The following is a 27,818-nucleotide window of genomic DNA, read 5'->3' on the forward strand; positions in this document are numbered from 1 at the left end:
CTCCTTAAACAAGATGTTTAGCCAAATTTGAGAGGTTCCAAATTGTTCGGAACATTTTATAAAACACATTTTGTTCAAAAAGCATCTCAAAATGTATATTAAATAAAGACGATTTTATAAACCCTCCGTGTCTACTGTGTCCGGTACATACGGATCATGTAATCTCATGTTTTTTCGCACTTTTTTTTTCTAAACGCTTGCAGATATTGAGCTAAAGAATCATATGTGAATGTATCTCAATAAGTTACAGATCAAGTTTAAATGCTGTTTCGCTTCATTCATTTTTGACAGAATTATGGCATTTTAAATTTTTCATAATAATTTAAGATAGGCTTCGTGTTCGCAAAATTCCGAAGGTCAACATTATGAATATGAAGCAAGAAAAAGACCAAGAGTTGAATTTTTGTGTACATGTGGATTATTTTTTTTAATTTAAAGGCATGCATAACTGAAAATCTTAATATCAAACAGTTTTACCTTGGTCATAACTTTTGCATATTATGAAATAACATTCTAAAGAAAAGGGGGAAATTGCTTATGGAATACTCTCAGAGTGCTTGTTATTTCTACCTCTGAAATTTTGAACGTTAAATGATTATAATAGTTTTTTACTATTGTCTCTCAGCCAGTATTCGACAAATATCCCAACTTTCAAGTAAAACTGTTATACAACACCATAATTCTGGTAAATTACTCTACGAAAAATTGAACGTAGATATCCAGGGAAAAAAAATGGAGAGAAAACTGAAAGTCTACACGACATATAATCAGAATCGTATTAAATATTGAGATGAGGTCAATTTTAAAGGTTTTAGAATCATGATTTTATTGACTTATAATTACTTATAATCATGAATGCTATTTTAAAAAGTAAAGAAAATCAATTCACAGATCATCGATATATATCATCCTTTAAATGCCGTTTCAACTTGCATGAATAAATCGTCTATATAACCAAAAAAGCATTGCTAAACAATATGCAAAAACGGCGTAATAGATTTTGTTTAAATATATAAGAATGCTGTGGTTTTTTTTTAAGAGACAGTTTTTATTTATAGATGTATACCTTGTATTTATTGAAACCATGGCAGTTTGTCCAGACAAGGTATCAACCAAGGTAAGCTCAATCATCGAACCTGGGATAGATACTTCAAGTTGTACTTTTCTCGTTTTCTTCGTAATTTTAGAAAGCCGCAGAGCAACATTTCCAAGATAAAAGCAACTTTTATCGTTAACAAGAATCGGATAAGCTTTTGTCGAGCCATAAATATAAATGGATATGCTTTTTGTATCGTTGTCTAGAATGAAGGTTCTTGTGACCTGCGTTTTTCCTTTTTCCAATGGTTGACCTATGCCAACCAACCGGTCGAAGTTTCCTCTTCCTATAGGAGTTTCGTCGGTTGAAAATGTATGTTTGTTGTAAACAGCAACACAACCATAGGTATAATTTGAAACTCTTTGCTGAATCATTAAGGGATTGTGTCCGAAAATTGCAGCACCCACAACAACTGAGACACCGGAGTTTTCTGGAATAATTAACCTGTAGGAAGTGAATTCACTGCCAATGGCATCAGTTATTATTCTGGATTCAGAGAATCCCCCGACAAGAATGATAATTTCGACATCTGTGGCATTTGGATGAGTTAAGACGTTGTGAAGATAACTGCTTATTTTGTAGATAGCCGGTTCTAAAAATTTTCTGAATGTCGCAAGAGTTATTTTTAATTTATTTCCAGTCAAAGTTACTCTCTCCTGATACATGATGGAAACTGCATCTATCATCTCTTTAAACTTTCCCACAGTGTAATTGGCAATTTCCAGCAACGAAGCAGGTATCCAACATGGAATAAATTTCCTTTGCAAGTCAACGGATGTTAATCTTGTTTGATTTTCAAAATCCTTACGAATTTCTAAAAAATCTTCTGATTCTTTTAATCTAAATTTCTTAAAGACTTCTTTTCCAAACAAGATCTCTAAAAATTTAACATATTCTTGAAAGGCTAAGGACCCACACCAATCCCCACCTGTTGATACGAAATGTTCCTTAGTTTTGCTATCTGGAAGTATCTCAAACACTGTAGCATTGACTGAGCCACCTATAAAAATGAAATGATTTATCTAAAGAAATATATTTCAAACAAAGGGGCTTTTGAAAGCATTCAAAAATTAAAAAAAAAAATTAAATATTTAGGAACAATTCTGGAGTCCTGAACTTAGATTCATGGAATTATAAACTTTGTAGAGATATAATACTGGTTCTTGGACTTGAAAATTGGTCATAGAAGGTACAGAAGACACATACTTATGAAATATATTTGATTATTATTTATATATGAATGTTGTCGCCGTCATGGCACAGTAGTTAGAGCTTCTGTTCTAGAGTCGCAAAGTAAGGAGTCAATCTTTACGTCGTAGGATCAAATTCCACTATGGGACGTGGAGACCGGTCCCCCGGATAAGACTTTATAAACGGAGGTCCTGTACGTGTCTCACAGAGTGCTGGCTCCTGAGTTCCTAGTGACGTTTCTTAATATCTCAGGTGAGATCAAAATCAATAAAATTGTATGATGAATGCCGAAATGGTTGCTTTTTAAATGCAGAACAACGGCATCGAAGATTGACGTTGGATTATTGTGACGTCACAATATTAATTGTTTCTCTGAAATATCGGACTTTCGCATGTGGAACCATCGCACTTTAGCGCATCGCGACTCATAGGAAACGAGCCATCGGACGTTGGCGTGACCATCGGGGTTTGGTGTCCGTAAAGATAGAAAGCAATCGGGGTTTCGCGAAGGACATCGGTTTTGGCGAGAGCATTGCACTTTGGCGTCAACATCGGTCTTTGGAGTCTTACAAAGAAAGGCAAATATTCACATTCTAATATGGCGAATTATTCAACGCGCAATTTATCTTAGGGACGACCCCTTTATTAGCATTCTAGCACATGGATAGCCTGACGTATGCCTATGGCATCCGATTTAACCTTGCTAATATATGTTTTTTGCCAGGACCTCAAGGTCCACGCAATATTACACGAGCCCTCCATGTCATTCCAATAGGCCTTGCACACTGAAGTTAATCACAAAGACAGCTGCACGAGTTTTACATGAATATTAAACCTCCTTAGCGCCGACTAATCACTATGCACAAGGACAAGATAGGTTAACGGCCAAATTTGGTTCTTTTTTAATGTAAAAATCAGATCACTTGTAAAGATTGTGATAGTTTGTCAACAAAAACCTAAAATGATACTTGCTTTAAAACCAGCACTATTTTGTACTCAAAGCTGACATGCATGGAAGCCACTAGAGGGTGCGTGCAGAAGTAGAAAAATTTTCCCGAATATCTTCAATTTTTGTGGAATTTAATCATATTTGAGGGCACAACCCTGCCTATCTAAGATTTTTACACATAAACTACATCTGATACTAGTTAATGAATAAAATATAAAAAAAAAAATTGCTAGATAGGCAAACTTGTGCTCTATGTTTCCCAAAGCAAAGTATGCTGTAAAATTGATGAAAAGAACTGTATGCGATATATTGCATATCTTTGCCCCCACAAAAGTCTAATTTTAAAAAAGTCTTGAAATGTGCTGAATTCTATAAATTTTATGAGAAATATAAATTAACAGAACATATTATAGTTCCAAAGTAGTTTATTGACAGTTTTTGTTTTTATGACGTCACAAACTAGTCCGAATTTATATCATTTTTCAGAAAGAGGACAAAATGGACAAAATTTCAACAATTTTAGTTTTAAAATCTATAGAGCACAAGCTTGCTCAGGAACAATATTTACATATTTCATTGATATTATCATTCTTCACATTATATCAAAATATTGAGCCTGATAAGACCTGCGCTCGGTGACTTTTACTCAAAATATTGACGTAATTTAGACATTTTTCTGTAGAAATGATGGAAATTCTAAATTTACGTCATCTTCGTGACGTCATTTCAAACATATGACGTCATTACTTATGAAAATATTCAGTGCTTTGAGGTCAGCATATTTTGTGGCAGGGGTGAAAAAAAAAAATGTTCATGTATAAACTGTCGCATCATTCTCAAAGAACCTCAAATCAGAGGCCAAAAAGGGGTCTTAATCTATCTTGTTTTTGTTTGTGAGCGCTATGAGCTCAATCAACTAACGTGTAAGAACAGAGGAAAATCGGAATAAAATCTGTACATATGTCAGGCAACTTCCCTGTGCAACATTCCAAACATTGTTTTGCTTCCAGGGTTCCATGCGAATTTATTTAAACCATACAAAACACCAAGAATATTTGCTCTTTATCAAGATAGGTTTACTTTTCTTTCTTTCTTTGAACAAAGCTTAAAAGTAACAAAAAATGTTTACATCTACTCTACAACATATTTCATTAAATAATGCACAAGATCTATATTAGTCAGGCGGCATACCTAAATTTTTTAAAGAATTGTGCATTTTGTGATAAAAGCGTAGAATTTTGTATGTTAGTAGAGTAGTTCATTACAAACATATTTGGATATTGAGCCACTCCAATCGGTACCTTGTATGACGTTGATGGCGGAGTTTCAAAATGGTTGACAGATGCAAGCATTTACAAGCACATTTTCTTTTAAAAGTTTAAAATAAAAACAACTTTGCAATATTTATATATGTACGTACGTTTGCACATGTTCTATGATTTAGAAAAATAATGTTGACGCTGATGTTTCGTCAACTCATCGTCGCCTGCGCATGCATGGCACAGTCGTTAGAGCGTCTGCTCTAGACTTACGAAGTAAAGCTTAAGGAGTTAATCCTTACATCGCGGATTCAAATCCCACTGTGGGACGTAGAGACCGGTCCTTCGGCTGAGACCGTATTTAAACCGAGGTACCGTATCGCAGTAGGTGCTAGCACGAAAAAAATCCTTCCCTGATTGATGGCCCTGAGTGCCGAGTATAGGAAAACATTTCCACCGGCAAGTGATGGCATCTCAATATGAGTGAAAAATTCTCGAGAGGTACGTTTAACAATCAACAATCAATCAATCATCAACTCATAGGTGCCTAGTACGTGTCAGCTATCGCTATTTATAGGCTTCGTTTGCTAAAGATGTTCGCTCTCTTGTCTGTGTGATCAATGACCTTGGCAAACTTTTTGAAGAATTAAGTAAAGATCTTCTTGTTCTAGATACAAAGGAACTTGCAGACCAGTCTGCAGTAAGCGCAGTACAATGTGTAAAGAGAGTTGGAATTGATAAAGTTTTGCAAAGAACGTCCCATTTACAGGTCAAGACCAATTGATGATATTATTCATCGCAATAAGCTGAGCTTATTCAAAAACAAAGGCAGTTTAAAATCCAGTGAAAAGAAAGAAGATGTAACTTTACTCAAATGTGATGTGGCTCTTTTTTCTAGACTTTACATTGGTGTCAAAACAGACAAGGTAACTTTGGAGAATTCTTTCGACATGAGAATCAACCATGCCCGCCTTCACTCTCTGATGGATGTAACATCCACCTTGGAACTAAGAGTGACCTTCTTCAGTGCTTGGAAGAATACGACGAGGAACAGTCTGAGTCTCCATTGACAAGCTGTGTAATTCTGGATGGTTCAGTTGTTGTTCAGATGCTTAGACCAGGCACTGCTAAGACATTTGAAGATTATGCTCATCAGAACTTCATTCCATATATTTCCTCACATTTTCTAAAAGCTTCGCGTGTAGACCTGGTTTGGAACAAATACATAGACATTTCATTAAAAGGTACCGGCAGAGTACGAAGACGTGTGACTGGTAGCTTTATACCAGGGGGACAGTATGGATTTCGGATTCGAGTCAGAACTTGAATTCCCTGTTCGTATGTTGCAGTCACTCTTGTTAGTACCATGAGGTCTATTCTCACCACAGTCATTTTCCCTGTAGGGGCGCTATAACGCAGGTTAATGGGGAGGTCATCCCGGTAGGCAGGTAACGATTTCCTGGATTCCGCCGGTTTACTTTCATACATATTTATGTATAAACAGCTTTTGACAAACGCGCGCCATGAAATGTTTAATGCTGTTTTATTAATAAACTTGAGGTATTGTGAGCAATGAGCTCACTAAATGATACCCCCGCCTCCCATATGGTTATAATGACAAAGTCCATGTTTTGCTGTGGCTGGAAACCCCTACGAGGGCTGTTCAATAAATAATGTCCTCGGTGCTCGGAAAGACGTTTTTCAATTATTACATGTCGGTAACATTTCCAATTATTCAATTTCTGATTGTTTTTAGAACTCATTTTGGGGTATGACCCTTAGTATACTGGAAAATGGCAGATCAATGATTTCTTGGACTTGTTTCCTCCTTCTGAAAGGTGTTTTTTTTAAAGTTGGAAATTGAAACAAGTCAAAAGGTCAAAGATCTGGCGAATATTCTTAATGTGAAACAAGATGTGATTGTGAAAAATTATGAGCCCGACGGCAACAGAGTTCGAAAAAGCTATTTTTAGCATAAAGGTCACAGCCAAGGTCACAAGGTCATTGACCTTAGTATCATTTAAAAGAGCTTACTTAGTGGAGAATGCATACGAAATATGAAGTCTCTATCTCCTTTGGTTTAAAGGTTATATGGCAAAAGTTCGAAAAGCTATTTTTAGCATATAGGTCACAGCAAAAGTCACCAGGTCATCGATCTTGGTGTCATTTGAATGGGCTTAATGTGGAGTATGCATACCAAATATGAAGGTTCTATCTTTCACGGTTCAAAAGTTATGGCGATGGTTACAGTTGACAACAGACAGATAAACAGCTAGACAAACAGACAGACAGGACAATAACAATATACGCCTATCGATTCGGGTGTATAAAAACATTAACTTTCTGTTTATCTCGAAAACCCCTTAACTCTTCAGGGCGTGCGGGTTTGGAAACTGTCATGCAGAAAATTTAATGTAGTATATTCCTTATTCTGGGTCCTTCCTCTAATAAACCTTTCAATTTTTTGCAAAGAAATTGCTTTCTAGACTCCTCCAGAAATTAAACTGTCTCCCTGAATACGAATTTTAACAACAATACCACTAATATTTATGAAAATTGCATATAAATCCGTCTTTGTGCTCTTGCAATTCTTCGCTGTTTTTATCAAATACATCTTATAAAAAAGGATCACTTCATTATAAATAGGGATATGACCTATAGGACCGGGCTTGTTTTTTCTCTCAACAAAAAGCTTATCTATTTCCGTTCCGATTATTGACACTAAGCTGATACATACGAGGGCTGTTCAGAAATTATTGAGACAATTACATTTACTTCATAAAGGATGGAGATAATTTCATGAAAATTCATCAACTTTTTATAAAGAACGAATAAAATACTTATACAAAATCTTAAATTCCTATGATAATAAGAAAAGTTTTGGTGAATTGATAAGTATGCATATGTCTATCGACCCGGAGCAGCATCGCTAGGTCATTTAACGTCACTTCAGCCGGAGATGGTTTCGCATGTAAAACGATGGGGAAGTCTTTAAAACCATTCCTTCTTTGTTATTACATATAACATTACAAAATCAAACAGTCTCTTTTCTTACACTATTCTTTAAACATGTATGCTGTTGCCACCCCAGTGTAAAATTTTCATTTGTGAAAAAAGGATGACTTAGAATCATGCAGTGCCGATTTATGCAACGCGGGTCAACGATATTAATACCGTAACGATATTAATACGTACGTAATAACTGACGATCGTCCGAAGCTTTTTATTTTACTCTGGTTAAATTAATTGTAAAATAAAAATGAATACCAATAAAATAACAAACCCTAACACATTATCATTTTCTCGTTGTAATGTTTTAGCAGGTCCTTCAGCCTGGAAAAGATTTTTACATTGCGCTATACAAAATTTTAGGTATGCTGGCTGCTCCGCCCTTGACGTCAAAAATCCATTTTTTCGTTCTTAGCAGATTTCTCTACCGCGCTTAATTTTTTATGATCTCCGTATTTCTGATCAAAATTGTAGTAAAGTTGCACAACATGAATTTGAAATAAAGCTGAAAAATTAAACACATAAATTGAATTATTTTCGCTCTTATTATAGGTCCACGAAGAGTTGGAACGTTGTTGTTACATATTTTCAATATCTAATTTTGTGACTGCTCCGGGTACCCCTACTATTGACGCATTTATATACCATTGTACAGAAAATATTTAATATTTGTAAAATATTTTTGCTTTGATCAATTCTTTGTGTATGTCAAACGTATATGCAAATTTCACCGAAAGACGCTCATTAGAAAGCAAAATATACACAATGTCTCAATAATTTCCGAACAGCCCTCGTATTTGCTATGTGTTTTAAAGTCAATCATACATCATCATATATCATTTGTTGAAATTTGGCAAACAGTACATAAGTTGTTATAATTTTTTGTTAGCAAGGACTGTACCCATTTTTGATGCCCATTATATATTTTTTTATCATTGAAATCAACCTGCGCATTTGTCTATACGTGTAAAACAGACATTGGTTGCTGTAAGTGTCACTTATTTCAGTGAATATTTCTTTGGGATTTTTAGCACGTTTAACGGCAGCTGTAATGAAGCTTTTATTTTCACTCTAGTTTACTGATTCTTTACCATTCATTTATAATGCAGTGTCTCGAATAGCCCTTGTTTTCCAGCTTCTCACAGTAAAACTCTGTGATGAAAAGTGGTCACATAAACTGTCATAAAATCATTATAGATTCAATAATGAGAGAAAGTCAAGCTTAATGTCATATAATATCTGTATTGTTTGTCATACAGTTCATGGCATTATTTATTGAACAGCCCTCTTAAATATGTATCGGGTCAAAAAGTGAAATAAAAGGTCACATTGACAATTTGTAATTAAGATTCTGTGAAAGTTTCATTAAATTTCCCTCAGCGGTATAAAAGGAGTTGCAAATAAGAGATGTGTACCCCTAAACGTAACAGATAGAGGGACGTACAGACATACAGACGGATGGGTATACAGCTAGACGGACAACGGACATAACACTTACTATATATCCTCTCGCTTTTCAAGCGGGAGTATAATTAAGTTCATTTGTAGTAAATAGTTGTGTGTCTGGAATTAATTTACATTTGTATCATTATAATAAGGGCATGTTATATGCTAACGGTGTGACCAATGTGGCTAGCGGAGCTATTTCTTTTGTTATCTACTAGCGCAACGAGTTACGAAGAAAATTTAGCATCGCGAATGTGCTTATGTGTGTGTAAGTGTGTCCGTTACAGCATGTGGGCAAGATTTAAAAAAAACTTCGGAATATCAATTCTCAGCTTTTATTGCAGCCCGGAGGATTGGGCTGCTCTATACATATAAGTTTAAGTGTTGGTGTATGGATATTTAGCTGGGAGAAATTCAGAATTATGGTTTTTAAAACATTAAAAAGTGTTAATCACAATGTTCTATCCTTTTATAAATTATGAGATACATATTTACTTCGATAAAGTGAATCTGTAAAAATATGAATTATATGTATTTCACATTTAATATATAAAGTTGCTTATCATTTACTTTCGAAAAACAACAGGTCCTTTTTTTAGAACATCGAATTTTACATGTCTCAAAAAAAAAAAAAAAACGCACTCTACACTGTTCGTGTTTTAAAGTTTTAAAGTAAACTAATTTTTTTTCAATATCTTTGTGATACATGTTTCTGGTTTCAATTTATATTTATGCAGCCAACGTTTACATGAGGAATTGATAAAGTTTAAATGGGTATCGTTTTTGTTCGATTTTCATCCGACTATAAGTTTTCAAAATATTCTCCACTATCGAATGTCTCCATCATTCAGACGCATGCTTTTTTCACACATATAAAAGCGGTTTGATGATAGTTTGGTTAAACATGTGAAAAAGATGAACACTACTTGTAAATATGTTCTTTGGTTTAAGATAAGCAAATGTATTTTTAATACGCAATATTTGGTGTCGTGTACCTGCCCCCGGAAGGCAGTAAATACGCATCTACAGATTGTATTTTAAACATTGAGTGTGTAATTATTTCTATATCTAACGATAGTAAATATGTGTGTTTAATGGGTGATTTTAACTACAGAGTTGGCAATTTGCATGTCTGGTTTGAAGGTGATGATTTTCAGTTACAATTACATAAAGGTGAGCAATTTTTAACACAGCCATAGAAACTAGAACCATTATTTTTGATAACTTTAAGAGTCCTCTCCATAGGGTAGTACAAGATGTCCACGTTAATAACTTTGGATACAAAATAATTCATTTTTGCAAAAACAATGATATTTATATTGTAAATGGTCGTGTTGGCAGTGATAAATACGTGGGAGGTTTAACATGTACGGATAGTAGCACAGTGGATTATGTGGTTGCCACAGCACCTATGTTTGAAATTATTCAAGATTTTTATATCACTGACTTCTGTATCTTGTATTCGGGCGTACATAATCCTGTTTCATTTTCTGTCTTACCAGCGCCTTTCACAGAACACAGGTGTGGTGTTGTTGAAAATCAATCACTTGTAAAACTATGGTCACAAGACCAAGCAAAACATTTCCCTTAGAATGTGGATATTTCTAAGGTCAAGAACATAGAGAATGAGATATTTTGACCAGTAGTACAGAAACATTAGTAATCATTAGTCAAGACACTTTAAATGATGTTACTAATAAGATATGTGTTATATTTTTAAACACAACTAAAATCAACATTTGGGTTTAGTCGTGATTTTAAGAAAAGTAAATGTGATAACAAACGCGATAAACCCTGGTTCAATAAAGAGTGCAGGAAGGCTAGAAAGAATATCATTTGGCAAAGCGATTAAATAGTAAAAATTCCTGTTTAAAAAATAAAGATAATCGTCAATTAGAAAGCAAAAACTATAAAAAAAAAAAAAGATTTTTGATTCCTATATAAAAGTTTATAGAAAAGGCATCGCAAAAAACTTGAAATCATCACGCTCTACAAATACTACAGATTACTGGAAAATTTTAAATGATCAAAATGCGTCACATAAATGTGCTGCAGATATTAATGCTATGTTTGATTTTCTTAGGGGCATCAATGAAGGTCAAGACAATGACATAGATGATGTCGATACTCTAAGGTTTCCAACAGACAGCAATGAATGTGATGATTTTTTGAATTTTGAGATTTGTGAGGGGGAAAATTATTTGCAGTTAAAAAATTGAAGAATAATAAGGCCGCAGACTATGATCAATTGTTTAGCGAACACATTTCATCAACAATAGCTATATTTTTGCCTGTATATATAATAAAATGTTTAATTTGATTTTTGATAGTGGAATCATTCCAGACGAATGGCTCATGGGTATTGTCAAACCGATATTCAAAAATAAAGATGACTCAACAAATCCAGAAAATTATAGTCCAATAACACTTGTAAGTTGCCTTGGTAAGCTTTTTACATCAAATTTATGTAAACGTTTGGAATGTTATGTGGAGAATTTAAACCATATAAGTGAAAGTCAAACTGGCTTTAGGAAAGGTTATTCTACCTTGGTTAATATACTGACTTTACATTTTCTTACAAAAATGGTTATGTCTTTAAAAAAGAAAACTTTTTGTGGTTTTATTGATTTCAAAGAGACATTCGACACTGTGTGTGGAGAAATGGGGTTTGGTACAAATTGTTGAATAATGGCATTAGAGGTGAATGTTTTACTTTTATAAAAAACATGTACTCCAGTATAATGGAGTTAAGTTCCTTTTGACTTTGAATTGTCTTTCATCTGAATTTTACAGCTGTAACATTGGTGTCCGTCAAGGACAAAATTTATCACCTCTCCTGTTTTCTATGTATATAAATGATTTAGAAGAATTTCTCGCCAGCAAAAATGTGCATGGACTATCTTTTAATGGGAGCAGTTCAAACGCTGCAGAAAATGTACTTTTGCTGTATTTTAAACCATATATTTTGTTCTATGCTGTTGATACAATTATAATGTCTGAGTCTGCAGAGGGTTTACAACATGCTTTAAATGAGTTTCATTTGTATTGTGTACAATGGAAACTGAATGTCAATATAGACAAAACAAAAATTAAGATTTTTTTCGAAAGGTCCATCTGTTAAAAATATATTTTACTACAATAATCCTGTTATTGAAATTGTGAACGAATTTAAATACCTAGGTACTGTATACTATTTTCCCGATCAGGTTCATTCTGTAAAACTAAAAAACTTTTATGTAAGCAAGTTCAAAAAGCCATGTATGGAATTATACGAAAAATTAGGTAATTTATAATTAATTTAGCAGGAGATTGCCAGCTTGATTTGTTCGCTGAAGTAGTCACTCTAGTACTTTTGTATGGATGTTGGGTTTTGAGAACATGGAAATAATTAAACATATTAAATTTTGGAAATATATTTTTAATCTAAAAGATAGTACTCCTAGTCATATGGTTTATGCCGAAACGGGTCGCTTCCCTCTGCATATAACAGTTCATATAAGAATGGTATCATATTGGGCGAAACTACTAGTAAGCCCTGAAAATAAGATTGTTTATGTTACTTATAGGCATTTATTAGAACAGTTTTGTTTAGGAAGTCATAAGAACCCTTTGATTTTATGTATTAAGAATATACTTGATAGTTGTGGCTCCTCAAATATATAGAATGAACGGGCATTTTTAAATATTAATTGGCTAAAAGCTACAGTTGAACATTGTCTTAAAGATCAGTACATACAGAAATGGCAAAGTAATATGCGGGATTCGTCGAAAGGTCTGATGTATAGTATTGTATCTTCAAAACAGAATTTGGATTTGAAGAATATTTAGACTTACTAACAAAAAATATAGAACAATTTTAATTAAATTAAGAACAGCAAATCATCTCAGTTGAGACTGGAAGATGGTTTGGAATTCCCCAAAATGATAGACTATGTAATCTATATGTAAAAACGGACAAATAGCTGATGAATATCACTACATTTTAGAATGTGAATTTTTTTCAGAATGCAGAAAAAATATCTACCTAGCAAATATTGTAATAGACCATATTTTTTTTTTCAAATTTTCAGAATTGTTGTCATCTGCAGGCCCTAAGGTATTAGTTAAACTATGCAGTTACATAAATAGAGTATCTGAAAAAAATCTCTCTTCCATAAAAAAATGTTTTGTTCTTTATAATATGAATGTATTTCCGCCATTTCACGTGTATCTTGTACACTGTATATTGTTTTTTCTTGTATATATTGTACATACATTGTAGAACCTCATGTACCATTAATTGCTTTGAGTGAATAAATTGAACTTGAACGTGATGATCAACAATCATTTCTATTGTTTACTTCATTTATTTCCCGGGCGACAATTGATGGTCACATTAATGTTTTTTTTTGTATACCAATGTGGCATTGTAGGTGGATATACCCTATTCATTTTCAAATTAATCGGTCAAATATTTCTTTAGATATCGCGTTTTTACTAGCTTCAAATCCTGAAATTTTATGTACGAAATGACAATACTCACTTCCGCGTAATCATTCTGGGAAATTCTGGAAGCTTCAATTGATAGACTTACATTTAGTGTATGAATTTACGTTTAGCAAATTGTAATGATTAATTATTCATTTGAGGGTTAGGAATAATACTTTTTTATTAACACACTTTATCGCAGTCTTATACTATATGTGTGGATGTTTTTGTGCATGTACATAGGCAATTTAGCCTTTGCTGTTCTTGAGAAGAAGATTTTTAAAGAATTTCCCTGTTAATTTCTACATCGGCAATTTAGCCACATATGATCCACAGATGCATTGCATTTCATATAAGGATCACATGTGGATCATATGAGAATCATATGTATATACAATCATATGAGAATCATATGTGGAAAATAATTTGTGGATCATATGATCACACATATGTGAATCATATGAAGTAATATACATATGATTCACAAATGAAAACTCCTTCAAATGAGAATCATATGAATATTTTGACAGTGATCATATGAGAATCATACAAAACAGTGTTCACTAATTTGCCCTTGGTATACTCAAGTAAAAATTGAAATTTCAATAATATAAATTTAATCAATAGTTATTCAAATGTACATTAATTCAAAAGAATTTGTTAGCAATTACTTAGGCCTATGTAAAGTTCTACTTTGTTTACCCCCACCCCACCCCCTTCCCTTATAAAGAAAAAAAAACCTTTCACAATTTTTTTTTTCTGTAATAATGCATTTCCCAGAAAAAATTGATAAAGAATAAATCAATTTGCTTTTGACTTCCAATCGTTTGGGTTTGGTTTATTACTTGAGTAAAATCACATTAAATTCCGTATTTTTTTTTTCGGACCGGTTTTGACTTCTATCGGATGAAAGTGTACGTCATGTTCCACGTCACTGCTGCAGCAGAAGTGCTGGGTGATGGAAAAAGAAAGTTATCTCCTAGCAATTTTTACAGACCTTTAATTCATATTGTTTAAATATTCTTTCATTACGGTTACAGGCTACTTATTTCTATAATACTCTCAAGTGCATATAGGCAACACCCATCAGCCACGCAATTCTAAATTTATAGGACCCGACACAGTGCTGTGATTTTTTTCACATTTCTTTTTTATTTTGACATCGTTTTGAATAAGCTATTGTTTATTGACATAATTGTTTTTTTCAGCAGTGTGTTTCGGCGGTTTTATATAGTATTGATGTATTAAAGATCTAAATCACGGCCCCACCTTCATCAGGGATCCTGCCGTAATTTTTATTGTGGCAAAATAGCATTTGTTAGCAAATCACCAATACTTTTATGCTTAGCATATGCAATCATTGGTTTTGTTTCAAAAATTTGTTTACATGTTTCATCTTTCAAGATTAATGACCAGTATTTTAAGAATTTGGATTTCAGACTTTTGATTCTTGGATCATACTTTGTAATTAGAATATTAGGTTTTTCTTTTGTTTTCTTGGTTTCTTGTAGTGTTGTGACTCTGTTTAAAGCCAAGGAGTCATTAATAATTGGGTCAATCTCCATTTTCTTGTACTCTCTTTTTTAAAGATGTGATCTGAACTCAGCAAGTTCTTTATGTAATTGTGTATTTTCACTTGTATTGCGAACATGTCTTATACATTCCCCCTTCACAAAACCTTTAAATACTGATTTGGGGTGAGCGCTGTGGCGGTGCAAATATTGGAATGTATTTGTTGGTTTTATATATGATTTCACATCAAGAATATGATATTCTTGGAATCTGGTTCCTTTGTATACACATGTGTCCAGAAATGCTATTGATTCTACAGATAATTCATAGGTAAATTTCAGTAAGGGATGGCAATCATTTGCTGTTTCGAAAAACCGTTTGATTTCGTTTTCCAAGCCATCATGAATCATGAATCCGTCATCCCGGAATCGCCCATGAAAACAGATTTTCTGTTTGTATTCCGAGTTGTTTACTAACATTTCAGTTATTTGATACATTCTGATGTCCGATATTTCTGGACTACTGGGGCTTCCCATTGGACACCCGATTGTTTGTTTGTAATATCTGCCATTGAATTTAAATAGTGTGTTTTCTAGAATGCACTTTAGTAAAAACATCAAGTCAGCTGTCTCAGGACAAGGAATGTCTGAGTGCATGTTGCAGTCGAAATTCGATAGCGCTTCTTCTACCGCCGTAGAAAGTTCATTGAAGGTCATATTTGTATACATTGATGTTACATCGTAAGTGACGAGTGAACAGTTTTTTTGGCGGTTTGATACTTTCAATTTTGTTGATGAAATCTTTAGTATCTTTGATTTAAAAAAGACAAAAAAGAGCAGGAAATTCTTCCTCTCGGAAAAAGCGAGTAGTATTGGCCAAAATAAGTAAAGCTCAAAGCTACGTACTTATCCTCTCCAATCATTCACCTACAGAGAGTGAAACATTATTATTATTATCAAAGGGATTAAAAGATATCCCGACTCCTAAAACAAAAAACGTCAAAAACAAAGTCATGAACGATTTTCTAGAATTTGCAAGAAAACTGAAATGCAAATATCATTTTAGCACGGATGAAAATGAACGTTTACATCCCTGGTTATAAACCTAGCTATACATGCCAAGCGCTCGGAAACTATATAGATCTTACACAATTAGAGGTGTCATCAATTCAGATCAAATCAGATGTTTCTAACATATCACCTTCCGAACGGAGGGCACTTTATAACCTACTGAACAATAAAACATCGTTATCAGAAAAGAAGACAAAAGTAACACTGTTGTGATAATGAATAAACAACAATACATTGAAGAGGGTCTGCGCCAATTATCGACACAGTATTATACTGAAATAAAAAAACCTAATTTATCTATTATCTATAGAATTATAGAAAACAAACTAAATGAAATGTTTCAGAAAAGAAAATAAGACAAACAAACATTCTCATATCATACAAAAACAAACGAACAGAATGTACGACCAGGGCGACTCTATCTATTGCCTAAAGTACATAAAATGAGAGAAAATGACAATACATTTCCAAAATGTAGACTCATCATATCACAAATAGGGTCACCAATGGAAAGAATAGGTCATTACGTGGATTATTTCTTACTACCTATTGTTCAATCTCAAAAAAACATATATCAAAGATACTAAAGATTTCATCAACAAAATTGAAAGTATCAAACCGCCAAAAAACTGTTTACTCGTCACTTACGATGTAACATCAATGTATACAAATATGACCTTCAATGAACTTTCTACGGCGGCAGAAGAAGCGCTATCGAATTTCGACTGCAACATGCACTCAGACATTCCTTGTCTTGAGACAGCTGACTTGATGTTTTTACTAAAGTGCATTCTAGAAAACACACTATTTGAATTCAATGGCAGATATTACAAACAAACAATCGGGTGTCCAATGGGAAGCCACAGTAGTCCAGAAATATCGGACATCAGAATGTATCAAATAACTGAAATGTTAGTAAACAACTCGGAATACAAACAGAAAGTCTGTTTTCATGGGCGATTCCGGGATGACGGATTCATGATTTATGACGGCTCGGAAAACGAAATCAAACGGTTTTTCGAAACAGCAAATGAATGCCATCCCTTACTGAAATTTACCTTTGAATTATCTGTAGAATCAATAGCATTTCTGGACACATGTGTATACAAAGGAACCCGATTCCAAGAATATCATATTCTTGATGTGAAGTCATATATAAAACCAACAAATACATTCCAATATTTGCACCGCCACAGCGCTCACCCCAAATTAGTATTTAAAGGTTTTGTGAAGGGGGAATGTTTAAGACATGTTCGCAATACAAGTGAAAATACACAATTACATAAAACATAAAAAACTTGCTGAGTTCAGATCACATCTTTTAAAAAGAGAGTACAAGAAAATGGAGATTGACCCAATTATTAATGACTCCTTGGCTTTAAACAGAGTCACAACACTACAAGAAACCAAGAAAACAAAAGAAAAACCTAATATTCTAATTACAAAGTATGATCCAAGAATCAAAGGTCTGAAATCCAAGTTATTAAAATACTGGTCATTAATCTTAAAAGATGAAACATGTAAACAAATTTTTGAAACAAAACCAGTGATTGCATATGCTAAGCATAAAAGTATTGGTGATTTGCTAACAAATGCTATTTTGCCACAATAAAAATTACGGCAGGATCCTTGATGAAGGTGGGGCCGTGATTTAGATTTTTAATACATCAATACTATATAAAACCGCCGAAACACACTGCTGAAGAAACAATTATGTCAATAAACAATAGCTTATTCAAAACGATGTCAAAATGAAAAAGAAATGTGAAAAAAATCACAGTACTGTGTCGGGTCCTATAGATTTAGAATTGCGTGGCTGATGGGTGTTGCCTATATGCACTTGTAATTGTTAACTTAATGCATTTAGTAAAACCTACATAACGGTAGTGATCTGTACGTAATTTTGGATAAATTTGTTTCTGAATGGATGTAAACATTACAATTTACATGTTAGGCTAAAGGCATTACTTCGTTTTCCTTTTGACTTTTGTTACGTACTGATTTGAAAGTGAAAGTAGAAACCTTGTTAGTTGTATAGCAGTTGGCTTTTATGTATGTTGAGATCGTTATCAAGTCGATTCTTTGATCAACTTAATTACAAATGTTTGTTTTTATGGCCTATTGATGCATTCAACAACTTGATTTCAGTGTCACAGTGCTGATTTTTGTATGAAGTCCAAAAAGCCCAAAGCTGATAAGACTGGCGATTGATCCTAAAGATGATTTTGACAGACACAATATTAAAGGTAAAAATCAATACTTGCAATAAAAATGAAAGTGCACATCTGTAATGACTCCTTTATGACAAAATATATCTTGATAATTTCATTTTGTTCCTTTATAATTCTACATGGTTTGCATGGCTTCATCAAAAATAAATTCAACTCAATATAATATAGAATTTTTATTCTACATTATGAAACAATTTTAATCCAGTGCACTTTTAAAATCGGATAGAAATCGACCTTATGGCAAAATTTATCGAATTTGAGATTTTATGTATTTTAGTGGTCCATATAAAATAACGATAAAAACTGAAAACGGAATCAAAATATTTTCATTTATAATAAAGTTATATCATTTTGAAATCGGTATGTTTTCAAAATCAACTCCGAGCATATCATAATTTTTTCACAATTGTGACGTCATGGTCATCATTTATATGATAAACAAAATGCTGAATTAATTACAAAAAATAGATGGACATGATCTTCTTAATCACTGTTAACGTACGGACAATACCTGAATTGAATTTTAAAACCTGTAAAAACCGAGTACAAAAATAGATCTGTGATTTCTTTTTTCTTTCTTTCCTATCGACAAATTCGTGAATTTTTGATTTTAACAAAATTAAATATATATCTACATTGTATTTTTTTTTACGTTTGATCGAGCTTGTAACCCTTAAACATGATGGACAGTAACAATAACACGTAATTACCATCTACAGAAAAGGACAAGGCCAAATTTAAACGGAGTCGATCTTTGAAATACTCCATTTCTTATAGGAAATACATGTATGTAGCATGCAGCCTATAAAATGACAAATAGAATCGGACTAAACTTGAAATAAAACATAATGTTATTAGTCCTGTGTGTCGAGGTTAGCTCATTTACACTTTCTTTTTATCAGGATATTTTACCTAAAGCAGTGTCTATACCGCAATCACGTTCACCTTTAAATAGCAACTTTATACATAATTTCCTTTCATTCACATCCGTCTCACTTGGTCGTTACTGGATGGATGGCTCGGCAAAAAATTAACCACTCTGTGCCTTATATTATCCCCCCCTAAAATAATCTGCCTTTTCATCAAACCAGTAATCAAATAATCTATGATGTTTGTAGAAAAAAAAAAGTAAATATGTGTAAGATGCGATGTTTAACAGTGTACAGATCATTGATTGATTGATTGATTATTGTTTAACGCCGAGTCGGCAAGATTTCAGCCAATTTTTGCATGAAAAGGTTTTGGAAACCTTAACATAAGAAGTTATTAAACATTCAATCAGACGGACTGAGATTTAAAAAATATGTGAACCCTTGAAAAAATTCTTTCTGTGTCCATTGAAAAATATCTCACATAATGTACTTCTAATATTTTTTTCGTAAAAATCAATGTGATGTAATCAAATAATCTAAAATTCTATTAAATTTAAAATTGGTACATAAAAAATACTAATAAAATAAAAATCATGCATCGCTTGTACACGTACATTATTTAAAGAAAAATCGATTATGAGAAAAACAGTAAATTTTCAAAACAATATCATTTATAGTTACTGGATAGTTACGGGAAACATGTATACACTTGCACACTTGTTGAATATTTCCTATGCAATTAGTATGCAGGCATTAATATTTTTGGACTTGTGCCGCACTCTTTAAATACCAATAATCACATCATTCTGACGTTTTAAGTCGAATTTGATCATGAATTTCCTTTTTTTGTGGCCATTACATGTACTATTCTACAAAGAGAATTTACGTAAAGTTTTACAAGATATTTTAGATCAAAAGAATAAAATGAAGGATCAACATGAAATGCAAAAATTATTATTCCTTTGTTAACTGGAGTATTAGACAGGTATTGAGAGAGATAAAAAAAACAAAACACAGGCTAGGTTGAATAACGAAAAAAAAAAATCATGTGGCAAATTTTCTTTCTTATACAATTCAATTAACTGCAAACGCGAAATGACAGAAGTGAGTGTTAATAAAAGAGCTGATCGTGTTGTCTGTATTGAAAAATGTCTTAATAATTATTTTATTTGGAAAAAGTTAAACCAGTCCATAGGATAAGTATCTCAATGTCATTGTTTTAAAAAGACATATTCAGTTGGGGATATAAGGGGCACGTAGGATTCTAAGTTACTATAATATGTCATATTTAGCCAGTGAAGAAGTCTAATGCTGATTTAAGAAGCCCTCCCCCTCCCCGCGAAAAAAAATAACCGCTTATCCTCCCTAATAATGTTTATGAAGGCATGCTGCATATGCAAAAACAATATTCTCCTATCCCGTTCCTAACCCAATTCAACACAACATACTCGCGGTATGCAAAGTGGACTTTTCATAATTATTCGTTTTCTGACTTTTTACAGCTGATTTTTTAATCATAAATTTAATTGAATAATCTTAAATTAGAAATTATCGTCGTTTGTGAATAACCCTCCCCCCTCTTTATAAAAAAAAATGCAACTTGTAAAATGTAGTAATGTAAGGAAATCAAAAATTATTGAAGGTTCTTGAACGAAATGAAACCAAATATTTGTTTATTAATGTACACTTGAATTAATTCCTTCTCAAGATGTATTTTACAGAAGAGTTAAATATTAAATGAGCTCTTAATACTTATCATTAATTTTCCTATTATTGTGGTGAAAACTATTGAATATTTAAGTATACACCTTCCATAAAAATATAATTGTTTCTTCACATCAGACGTGATTTTTTTTTCGGTTTAAAATAACTAGTTTTTTTTTTTTTTTTTTTTTTTTTTTTTTACAAATATTGATGACGTATAAGAATTACACGTGTACAAGTATCCAAATCTAGCTTAGTCCATTTTCGCCAGCCAAGAATATATAGATAACTCATCGTTGGTATATATATTTTTATAAACTTGTAAAAATAAGGAACGAAATATACAAGAAAATCAAGTGAAAAAAATGTTATGGAAGCAAGACATAAGATAGAGAGAATAATTTTTTTTTTAAATAAATGATTTTCCCATGCTGAGCCTCTTTTAGCGTCAAAGGGAAGCAACTTGCGGAATTTAACGCTCCATGACTCCATTTGAGGCTTACTGATATAAAGAAACTGTCTTTTATAGTACAAGTATAATTTGTTTCCTTATATCTTGATATATTGTAGTTTGAAAAGTGCGTTTTAAAAATTGATGCATCGTGACCCTTGTATCTTGAACTTATAACCGCGTTTTACTCTTGTTGATTTTTTGGTTGGTTAATAAAATTTTAATGCCTAGGCTTTAAAATCTGCCATTACACGTACATTCATTCGAAGCAATAAAACATTATAGGATATCTAATATAATATCGTTAATATAATCTTGAATGAATGAATACAGAAAATGATAATGAGGTTCAAACACTGCATCAGTGCATGTGCGATTTTCGCCAGCCTCACCGTGTACTACTTTGGGAAAATATAACTTAAGTTTGTAAATTTAAATCTATATTCCAAACTGCAATAAAAGACATACATTCTGTTCTTCCTCAGTGATGCCCCATATTAAGTCTGCTTTGCGAAATGTTTATCCAATATAATCTTTATCTGGCTTTAGGTTTAACTTTGCGTCTTCTGCTGTTTGAAAAAATAAATGTAGATCGGACTCGGCATTCATTTCGCCTGTGTTTACATTCATCCATGGTAACGATACATGAAATTTAAGGCTCTACGAAGGGGAATAAATTTAGAATTCTTTTATTTTTTCAGTACAAATTCAAAATGATCCGATTTTTTCTTAGAAAACTATATTTGATGATGTTTTCAACATTTCTTTGAATTGAAAACCATGTGTAGAAATAATACCGGGAAATCTTTCTCGGCTTTATTCGTTTATTTCTAAATTATGACGTTGTATACGATAAGGTCGATTTCTATCCGACGAGGCTGATATGAAAAGTATGAATAGAATTTGATGGCTTTAACAGATATGAACCTATACAATAACCTCATGGGGGTAAATTGAATTTTTGAATTTCAGCTAAAAATCAATAATAACGGTGGAAACTTTCAAGGTACAAATACATGTGTATGTGTTGAAAGTATCCATTGAATTTACATCTATATTCATTGGCTCATGACATTTATAAATTAAAATTTTTTCCAACACTACAGAACCTAGTTTCAGGTAAATTGTTTATATTTAAGAACCCTCTCTACACTGCACACTAAAGAGTTCTGATTCTAAGGTATCTTTCTTCAGTTAGAGTGATCTGCCCTTAGATCTAAATTTTAAAAAATAGAAATTTACAGTATAATACTCAATTTGTAATTAATTCAAGTAATTTTAATACTTTATAAGGCCAAGATAAATTAACTGAACGTGTTATTTACATGTATTTTCTCTATTGAAGTAATTAACATTGATTTCTATTCATTGATACTGTGTTGTCTTTGAACATTTTTCCCGGGGGCAAATGCTACGCACCATATAGTGGAATTAAGATAAATAAGCTAAATATTAACTCCTTTATACAATATATTTTTCTCAATGTCCAAAAATATATTTACACTTGTGTAGAGAGTCCTTAAGACTATTGAGAACCTACAAACTTGTACTCTCTCTTTTTTGTAGTTTAAGCTTTAGTTATGCTTCGAAAATATCTACTGCGTGAATATTTGTTTTTCAGATTCAATATACAACCAGCCTCTCATAAGAAAAAATCGAAAGATCCAAAGCTTGCTTCAAAGTTAAGGTTACTACACACTATTTAATAGACTTTGTTATAATCTTCCCAACAAAGTCTGGGATATCCTGGAATCACAAAGTCTGTTTTTCTGCCCGTCTACTTGTCTGTAGTTTTTTTTTTTTGTCCAAAAGTAATATATTTGTGTCAGAATCTTCTTAATTTTTGGCAATTTGAACTAATATATACTATCTGAACATTTCAAATTCAATTGTCAAAATAATAAAAAAAAATTGCTTTTGATGATTTTAATATTAAGCAGCCATATGTTCCAATTGTGTAATTTTCTTGCAAAATTCAATTCAATTGTCAAAAAAAAATTGCTTTTTATGATTTTTTTTTATGAAGTATATCCTCCAATAGTGTAATTGTCTTGCAAATTACATAATAGGATTCCACAAAACACCTAGTATAACATGTGTCGGTGAATTGGGAATACATGTATTTGCTGATGATAAGTAACCTTAATATAACTTGTAGAATTGATTTTGTATTTTGAATCATTTTATTTTTACTTTTGAAATTTTTGTAGAGAACAATTAGTGCCAAAAAGAAATTGTTCAGGAAGGGCAAAACTAGTGTGTTTGCATTTTTGGTACAGTTCAAAGAGATTTTCAAAATGGTCATGGAAGATCAGATGGAGGACAACTAAAATTATTGAAAGATACAGAAGGAAAAAGAACCAAGAAGTATATGGAATAATTATGAAATGGGAAGGATGTACACAATCTTGTCTGAATTTGAACTGTAAAGATTTCCAATTTTTATTTTTGTGCTGGAAAATCAAATAACTTGATTTTTCATAAATTTACAGAATGTACACTGTGAAAAAGGGCATCATATGTGAATCATATGAAACTAACTTCATATGATTTGCATATGAAAAGTTTAAGTGTGTTTCAAGCCATTTACATATGAGAATCAAATGAAAATGGTATCATATGTAAATCATATCGTGTTCTCTTTCAATATTTATCACAAGGAAATACGCATTCTTGTACACATTTAAAAATCAGATATTTCTGCTTTAAATGAAAATTCATTACATTCCAATGATCTATCCTCATGGGTTAAATATTTGAAACTATCTTATAATGCTTTCACAACATTTTCGATAAAATTATTTTCATCAAGAGAAATAACTTATTTTTCATTCTAAACAAGAAAATATACAAACAAGTCAGTAGCATTTGTCGATACATGTATTTAACATATTCTAAAATGAGTACAATTGATAAGATTTCAGCAAAAATGATTAAGAAGTTAAACATGGATACATGTACAAATGAATAACATAATCAGGTCATGTACTTGTATAAAAGTACCATATGACATGACAGTGTCCACAGCAAAATTGAAAAATATACATTTGCCATGTATTCTCTATTGTAAATTCATGAAAAATCAAGTTATTTGATATTCCAGCATAAAAATAAAAATTTGAAATCTTTACAGGTCAAATTCAGACAAGATTGTGTACATCCTTTCCATTTCATAATTATTCCATATACGTCTTGGTTCTTTTTCCTTCTGTATCTTTGAATATTTTTAGTTGTCCTCCCTCTGATCTTCCATGACCATTTTGAAAATCTCTTTGAACTGTACCAAAAATGCATACCCACTAGTTTTGCCCTTCCTGAACAATTTCTTTTTGGCACTAATTGTTCTCTACAAAAATTTCAAAAGTAAAAATAAAATGATTCAAAATACAAAATCAATTCTACAAGTTATATTAAAGTTACTTATCATCAGCAAATACATGTATTCCCAATTCAAAGACACATGTTATACTATGTGTTTTGTGGATTCCTATTATGTAATTTGCAAGACACTTTTTGTTAATATGCTTAATAACAAAATTATAAAAAGAATTTTTTTTTTTTTTTTTTGACAATTGAATTGAATTTTGCAAGAAAATTACACAATTAGAAAATATGCTTCATATCAAAATCTTAAAAAAGCAATTTTTTTTTATTTTGAAAATTTAATTTGAAATGTTCAAATATTATACAATTATTGCTGTGTTTTGAGGTCAATACAATGATTTAGCCATCTGAGGAGTACAATATTCACCGAGCCCGGAGGGCGAGGTGAATATTGTACTTCGAAGATGGCTAAATCATTGTATTGACCGAAAAAACAGCAATAACTGTTTTATTATATGATTAAATTATGGCAACTGCTTTATTATATGATTACATGATAGCAATATGATTACATGATAGCAAACTCCAAAAAGTCTGTTTTTCGATTTAGTTGAATATTTTAACAAGAAATTTCAGCAATATTTAACACATTGTAACAGAATAAATGGTACAATAAAATATTGAAACATCAGCTTCTTTTGTCAGGTCTATCTGTCTATCACTGAACATTAAAACCCTTTTCACTTGAAGTTGACCTTGTAATTGATAGTAATATTTGATGAATTGTTTAGAGTCCAAACTGGAAGGCCTGAGGCAATAGACTGAAAAGATGTTCTGGACATCTCTACGTGCTCGGTAACTGTGGTCTGTCCACTTTTACTTACTGAGTTACAAGTACTTGCATTCAGATTCGACAGTGCATTCGTTTCAGAAATACCTGGACCCCCCACATTTTGAATGCCATAATCGAAATCTGCACTTCTTAAAATGGAATCAAAATCATCAGGATCATTTAATAAATCTGCCAGTACATTGTCAATGTCAGACAGTGAATTTAATTCCGGTATTGGCTCAAGTTTCATTTCAGAAGCCTCGAAATAGCTTGTAGTTGTTGAATTTTCTTTCTCCTGCACACTGGTGTCAGTACGGAGAGTTTTGGATATACTATCGGACATTTTCCGCTTTATTTCTGGCTCTGTTTGGCCTGAGTAAGTTTTCAAGCTGGACTCCGCACGATGTCCGGTGACACTCATGATGTGACGTCCTGAGAATAAACCTGTTGAATCCAGGGTGTGCACCAAGGTTGCACGCAAAGAATGATTCGTATTCCTCTGTGATAGTCCTGACTTTTGGGATATTGCAGCCATCAAGTTCCCTATAGTGTTATGTCCCAAAGGAACGTTGTCATACCAATAATGAGAACTAGAAAAATTACGTTTTGGCCTTTGGAAAATTCGGTCACACTTTGGATTAAGATGTCTTTTGTATTTGATGAATGACTTCACTGGGCACAGAGGATCATCTAAAAATTAAATAAAATGAATAAATAAAATGTCACATTGCATTTCTTTACATGTTTACATTTCTAACATGTTTAAAAAAATACTTTGTCTTTAAAGTTTATAAATAAACAAAACATATTAAACACTGTTTAAGCTATATGATGTACTAACCTGGCATTGCATACATCCTTCCGTCCGCTGTGTTAGCGTTCTCCTGGTGGTTTTTGGTCAGTTCATCCTTGTCTAAATAAATGTAAAGATGGCCCTCTGCATCGTGCCTGGCACTGAAATCCGATATCTTTAACTGATGTAAATTCTCACGGCCTCGGCGTCCAAAATACAAGACAATGTCTACAAACACTTTTTCCTGTAGTTTCACGTTGTTCTCAAGATCAAAATACTGGTACATAAGCTTTAAATCGTTCTTTTCAATTGGAGGGTAATGGGAAACCCCTCCCTTGCCACTGCGTTTTAGCTCCTTGGTAGCTGCGGTGAAAGCCAGTTGTGATTTGCGGAAATCTACTCCATGGATGATGTCCCTTGTATTTTGGGAATTCACCGACAAATGTCTGTTAAGTCCATGTCTAATGGAAAATAAACTGCTGCGTTTATAAAGCTCACCGTTAACTGTTCTCGCCTCCGCATAAAACTTGCTTAACGTAGCATCCAGTTCACTCGGTTCAAACGATTCAAATTCCGTAGATAGACCCTTTTCTTGTAAATAGGTACGAAATATCTTTGTTGCCATTTTCGTGGCCTTCTGTGTGTTTTCGGCATCTTTATCTTTTAAAAGTCTATCAAAATCGCTGTCGTCAATCGAAGCAACCTAGTAGCCATTGTGTATTGGATTGTTTACGTCTGCTGAAGTCATAACCGAACTCGGTGTAAGACGCGCAATTTCATTGGACGACAAAAATAAGAATAATCGATCGCGTCATCAAGAAGTTCCCTATCTATTTTGGTCCGATGTAGCTTAAATAATTCCTTGTATTGACTTGGAACGTCACGTGCAGGTCAATACAACGTAGTATTTCTCTAACATAGTTGGATCTAAGCCAATCAGAGAGATGGGAATTATTCAATCATATAATAATATATATTAATTCAAATTGCCAAGAATTAAGAAAGTTCTGACACAAATATATTACTTTTGGACAAAAAAAAACTACAGACAATTAGACAGGCAGATAAACAGAACTTTGTGATTCCAGGATATCCCAGACTTTGTTGGGAAGATTATAACAAAGTCTATTAAACAGTGTGTAGTTACCTTAACTCTGAAGCAAGCTTTGGATCTTTGGAGCTGGCTGTATATTGAACCTGAAAAGCAAATATTCACACAGTAGATATTTTCTAAGCAAAAAAGAGAGAGTACAAGTTTGTAGGTTCTTAATAGTCTTAGGGACCCTCTCTACACAAGTGTAAATATATTTTTGGACATTGAGAAAAATATATTGTATAAAGGAGTTAATATTTAGATTATTTACCTAACTTTCACTATATGGTGCGTGGAAAAATGTTCAAAGACAACACAGTATCAATGAATAGAAATCAATGTTAATTACTTCAATAGAGAAAATACTATACAAATATGGACTCAATGTAGGTCAATATGCATTTATAATGACCCAGGGTGACAGATATTGACCTCAGATACATGGTGTATATCGACCTCGGGCGCTAGCCCGAGGTCGATATACTCCATGTATCTGAGGTCAATATCTGTCACCCTGGG

The 27,818-nt window shown here is 32.7% G+C and overlaps 1 protein-coding gene across 1 annotated transcript; it reads right to left on the reverse strand.

The window, feature by feature from the left end:
• Positions 1 to 24,483: 24,483 nt before the first annotated feature.
• Positions 24,484 to 26,965, reverse strand: LOC134272403 (uncharacterized). The gene is made up of 3 exons (XM_062754638.1): positions 26,255 to 26,965; positions 25,466 to 26,103; positions 24,484 to 24,603 (listed from the first exon to the last, which is right to left on the reverse strand). The coding sequence occupies exons 1-3, from the start codon at positions 26,829 to 26,831 to the stop codon at positions 24,484 to 24,486; spliced, it is 1,335 nt and encodes a 444-aa protein (XP_062610622.1). The 5' UTR covers positions 26,832 to 26,965.
• Between the last annotated feature and the right edge of the window lie 853 nt (positions 26,966 to 27,818).

Source organism: Saccostrea cucullata, unplaced genomic scaffold, assembly GCF_032062105.1.
Source record: "Saccostrea cucullata isolate Sc308-1 unplaced genomic scaffold, CSIRO_AGI_Scuc_v1 ctg322, whole genome shotgun sequence".
NCBI classification, from domain to species: Eukaryota; Metazoa; Mollusca; class Bivalvia; order Ostreida; family Ostreidae; genus Saccostrea; species Saccostrea cuccullata.